General features: G+C 25.3%; 1 protein-coding gene across 2 annotated transcripts; it reads left to right on the forward strand.

Moving 5' to 3' along the window:
* The first annotated feature begins 290 nt into the window (after positions 1 to 290).
* LOC103573550 (uncharacterized) lies at positions 291 to 3,926 on the forward strand. Of its 2 annotated transcripts, none has more exons than XM_008552697.3 (2): positions 291 to 510; positions 1,175 to 3,926. In XM_008552697.3, exon 2 carries the CDS (start codon positions 1,177 to 1,179, stop codon positions 1,900 to 1,902), a length of 726 nt encoding a protein of 241 aa, XP_008550919.1. In that variant the 5' UTR covers positions 291 to 510; positions 1,175 to 1,176; the 3' UTR covers positions 1,903 to 3,926. The 2 variants fall into 2 exon arrangements, with proteins under 2 accessions (XP_008550919.1, XP_053598759.1); XM_053742784.1 differs by having other exon boundaries at positions 1,089 to 3,925.
* Positions 3,927 to 5,621: the final 1,695 nt, after the last annotated feature.

Genomic DNA, 5,621 nt, shown 5'->3' on the forward strand with positions numbered 1-5,621 from the left:
AAAGGTTCTTTTAGTTAAATACTCAAGTACTTCATTCGCAGGATACAGGGATTTTATTAATTTAAAAAAAAAAAATTTGTCAAAAATTCGACCGAATGCCTTTTAATTTCAATTGCCAATCAGTAAATTATTATTTTTTTAAATTAATCCTATTTATGAAAATATTAATATTCAATTAATCGATAGCCACATAATCAATTGACAATAATCGATAATAGACATGAAAATTCGATTATTAGATTTCGATATTGGAGCACTAGCGCACTCTGCGTCAGTGACAAAGTAGAGAATCGAAAAATGCTGCGAGTCGCTACAGAATAAAACGTGTCTTCAGATATCTTCCCTCGTTTCATTTGCGTCCATTCGACTTTTGACGTTTTATTCTATACTCTAAAAATCTAATTTTCCATTTTTCAATAATTTTTAATTTTGTAAAAAAAATCGTGGACTCTTTCTACGAAGATAACAATAAGAAAGTAATTTATTATTTATCTGCAGCAAGAACGTAAGGTAAGCGCACTAGTATCCAATAGAGGACAATTATAATTAAATAGTAGCCATATTATTACTTGACAACGATTCTCTTAGATAATTAGTTTGATCAATAAAATATTAAACTTGAAAAAATATAATTATTATTTGAAAGAAATTGACACTTAAAATAATTTATATGAACAGAAAAATGATAATTTTAAATTATGATATATTGACTTTGAGTATAAAAGAAAAAAAATTTTGATCAATAATATTGAAGTATTTTTCTCGCTCTGGGTGAATTTCATTCATTAAATTTAAACAAAGGAAATTTTTCATAGAATAAAAAAAAATGTGGATTTATAATAAGTAGACTTAATTCTTGTTTATTTGTCACAAAAGCTATGGGTAAGAGAATGATACTGAAAGTAGCGGACATCAGGAAATTTAGTAATTTTATAAACAAGTTACTTGTAAGTAAAATACTATTGTTAGAACATGCACAGAAATATTTTTCAAAAATTTTGAGATGCAATTTTTGAACGTTTTTTTTCTATAAGTATTTTGTTTGTTTATTAAAAAAAAAATTTTTTTCTAATGATTGCTACTTTCAGTTTTTAGTTTCATGGTAAAAGACCCATTACCTGCTCACTTTTAATTCGAGGGAGATTAAACCAAAATAAAATGTCATATTCATCAGTTATGGAACCGAACAACCCGGAGGAACCAGTAAACCCAGAGGAACAAATGGACTTGAGCCGAGCAATGAATTCAGACGAATCAAGTGACTCGGATGAATCAACGGACTCGAGCAGATCATTCTTTTCGGACGAATCATCTGACGAAGAGGAAGAGAAATGCATTACAATTTTTGATCTTCCTTCTAGAAGGAAACTTGCAAAGCAAATTCGTCTTGAAATATGCTCGGAAACAGAACTCTCTCCAACGTATGTTGAGTCGAAAATTACTCAGTTAAAAACTTTCAGAGAAAATTTTCAGGTTTCTTATCTTTCTATCAATGGATATATAACCGAGATGTTGCCGTTTGTTATGGCGTTATGGTTGTTCAATACCGTGATATTAAAAGAGGAATACTATCGAGAGCTTGTCAATACTGTGATGTTTCTTGCTGAGGCCATCGGATCCCAGATCGTGATTGAGGTAGTCGTAGGAAATCTGATAGACATTGATAATTTTTTCGTTTCCGGAGGTCGAGCGAAGGTAGTGAAGAGACAATGCCATAAGATGGCAATGGAGACGATCGCAAAAATGATGTCGATGAGTGATTTCGATCCTACTGATGTGTGTCCGAATGTGGACACTATATTGACTGATGTCATTGGTCGACATAAAGAGAGAATTATCCGAGATCCTGTCATGCTGGATAGCATCGTTACGATTGAGAACAAGTTGGATATAAGCATATAATTAAATACTAACTACAGATCACCGAGATTTCATTAATTTAAATGAAGAACAAGGTAATTTAAATACGAAAACCAGCCGCTGTTTTAATAGTCTGCATTGCGGCAACCATAAAAGTTTGCCACCCGTGTAAAAAAAATTTGGGCTAAAAGAGTTCGATATGTGGAACTTCTGAACTTGCGACAGATTATAACTACGAGTGGAATTTTTTTTGCTCTTGTAATTTTGATAGTGAAAAAAATATATATGAGGAAATTTCGAATGAAACATTTTTAATTCGCAGACTTAAATTTAACGCGATATTTGGTGTCCTTTTCACACCAACTTTTTACACTGAGTTTAAAAATTTTTACGGTGCACTTACACAGAAAATAGTATTTCGTAGCCCAATAATTTTTTATCTTGCCTTGAAAAATTTTTCCTCACCCTAAGAAATTTCTGTCTTCAATTTACATGGTAACCACAGATTTTTGAAACTGAAATTCCCTGACTTTTCCAGGTATTCCAGTAAAATAATTAAAAAAATTCCCTGACCGTATGTATTTTTATTAAATCACTGGAAATATTTTTTTAATTCAAAATAAAATGGTACAAGTCAGATCAATAAATAATCAATCATTGTCGTTAAATGAAACTTTATTTTATTATTTGCCAATGTTCATAGATTTTTTTTTATTTATTAAATTAATAATTTTTTATTTTTTATTTTAAATCTATGAATTTATATAACTTACTCTATAATAAAATATAAATAAACTTTTCATTTTCACCAGAATAAATTTCATAAATAAGAACGTTTTATAGAATATTAATAAAATATTAATCAAGTACGCGAATAATAAATATAGTGAAACTTATTAGTTCAATACTTATGTATACTTTTAATGTTTTTGGATTTGTAACTTGTCAATATGCATATTAATAGCTTGAAGCTCCTGACGATTGGTTTCTACTAAGACTTTTTTTTTTAACAGTCTTCTTAATTCTAACTGCTTCATTTTTTCGCTATGGGAATCAATTTCTACTAATTTTTTTTCAAGACGGTTTTACAATCGCATTCGCGCCGCGCTACTTTTTGAACAGTTTTGACAGAAAAAAAAATTTATAGGATTTTTTCAGTGAAAAAACAAGAAAGTAAAAATTTTTCCAGCTTTGCGACGAAATTCCTTAATTTTTTCCTGATTTCCCAGTATATTTATAATTCCTTTCATTTCGAGGTTTTCCATAAATGTGGCCACCATAAATTTATAATGTCAAAAATTCCTTGTAGTAAAAATTTTTTGCACCAAAAAATCTCTAGTTTCTGTGTAAAATATATTGAATACAAGTATCATATGATACTTTCGATAATTTGTAAATCAATCCCGTTTATTTATGTAATCTAAATATAATTACATAAAAAATTTCAACAATGTTACGCAATTTATTATTCAATACTTTGATAACGATTGCACATTTTCATTGCATTTTTAATATTTATAAATAAATTTTAATTTCATTTATGACGATAAAAAAAAAACAAATTTATTCACGTAAACTAATATGACTACTGCTTAGATGTTTATTTTTATTGTTATTAGCATTATTTAAATAAGATGATTATTTTTATAAAGATAAGATTATAAATAGTATGTAATATATATAGTTGTACAAGAAATGTAAACGATAGTACAAATTGACCTATTGTGCGTTAGTTTAATTTTATTAGACCTACTTTTTTTATTAGCATATCAGTTAAATTAATTTCCCGACTTAACTTATTACTATCATGTTATTTATTTATAAGCTAATAAAATAATGCGTTAATTTCATATTTAAATTTACTGTTGTCTCGATTATAAATTCATAAACTTGTAGTTACCACTGTTTAGAATTATTAAAGTTTATTTGCAAAGATAATTATAGTATCGGGTAATTGTAAAAATTTTCAGGCATTTAATAACAACAATAATAATTATTGTTTATACGATAAAAACAAAATGTATTCTTAAGTCTTTTGTAATAATTCAACCTTCAGTCCAATGTAATTTAATAGTCATTGAAAGTATGTGTCTAATGTACATAATGTATAATTACCATAAGGTTTACAAAATAGAATCTTTGTTTTTTAAATGAAATAAATTTTTTTTTATTATTTTAGTTTAAGAATAAAAACTTTTTCACTTCCAAATAAAGTATAGAAAATTTTTGTTGATTATTTCTTGTAATAAATAATAATTTTTTTTTTTTAATTTAAGAAAGTCTTTTTTTGGTTTTAAATCTAAATAAAAAAAAAAAATTATCAGTTGATTAAATTTATAATGATATAATGATATAATTAAATATAATGATAAAGAATAATATTTTTTACTAAAATTTTAATCACGACAAAGTTTAATTTTGATCATTAGAAGTAAAAAAAAAAAACATTAATTATTTTAAAATGCTGATGATTATTACTATATATATGGGTGTTCGTTAAAATTAAAATTTCTCCGACGCCTTATAAAAAAAGCTTCTTTTTAGTGGGAAACTTGTTTTTTTTTTTTTTTTTTTTTTTTTTTTTTTTTTTTTTTAAATAAAAAGAACACGTGCCTTAGGACGATCAAAGTTTATTTTCCGATACAATCGCGGTTTTTTTTAAATATCTCATAAAATATGCAGATTAAAGAAAAAAATTATAGGAACAATTTTGTAGGAAATTAAATTCTTGACAAAAAAGTTCTTATTCATTTTTTTTTTGAATATGAATTTATGAAGATATTTTTAAAAAACTTATTTAGATCTTATCAATTGAGTATTTTAAGGATTACGAATGTTAAAAATGTTTTTTCTTAAATATAGACAACTTCGTAACTCGTAAAAAAATTTTATTTTCAAAATTTGTAATCCTTAAAACGCTCAATTCATAAGATCTAAAAATAGTTTTTTTTTAAAAATATCTTCGTAAATACACATTTTATAAAAAAAAATGAACATGACCTTTTTTGTCAAAAATTTAATTTCCTACAAAATTGTTCCTATGATTTTTTCATCGGAACAATTTTCTTCATTCGAAGATCAAAATCGGTTCATCCGTTCAAAAGTTACAGAATATTTACATAAGTACGTACGTACATACATAAATACACTCGGAAATCATCTTTAATTTAGTCAGAATAGTTTCTTAGAACCTCAAAACGTCGACATCTGTTGGAATTTCGATTTTCACAAATCGGGGTGAAACCAATAACTTCCGGAATTTTTGAAAATTTGCAATTTTCTTAGCGGGAAGTTAAAAAGTTATGTGTGAATGTAGCAGACATCAGAAAAATTTTAAATAATTAATAAATAAAGTAAATAATTAAAAAAAAAATATTTATAAAAAATGCACTTATTAATTAGAAAATTTTTTAAATGCGCATTTTTTAAAATTTTTATTTTGTTAATTATTTACTCTATTGATTTATAGTTTTAACTTTGTCTAATATCTGCTACATTCAGTCATAAAAAATTATCAGTTGATATACTTTCTAATTATGGATAATGATAATAAATAATGTTTTTTGCTATAAAATTTTAATCACCAAAAAGATTATTTTTGATCATTCAGTAAAAAAAAAATACTGATAATTTTTTTTATTTAAAAAATTCAAAAAAATTTTTTAAAAATAAAAAAAAATAATTTTATAATAAAAATGAAGAAAAATTAAATTGTCATGAAGGCTAAAGTAATTTAATAAAAAATATGAGTACATATTAAA

This window comes from Microplitis demolitor, chromosome 2, assembly GCF_026212275.2.
Source record: "Microplitis demolitor isolate Queensland-Clemson2020A chromosome 2, iyMicDemo2.1a, whole genome shotgun sequence".
NCBI classification, from domain to species: Eukaryota; Metazoa; Arthropoda; class Insecta; order Hymenoptera; family Braconidae; genus Microplitis; species Microplitis demolitor.

Coding starts and splice junctions, on each gene's coding strand:
- LOC103573550 (XM_053742784.1), top strand. CDS start 1,159: ATGTCATATTCATCAGTTATGGAACCGAACAACCCGGAGGAACCAGTA.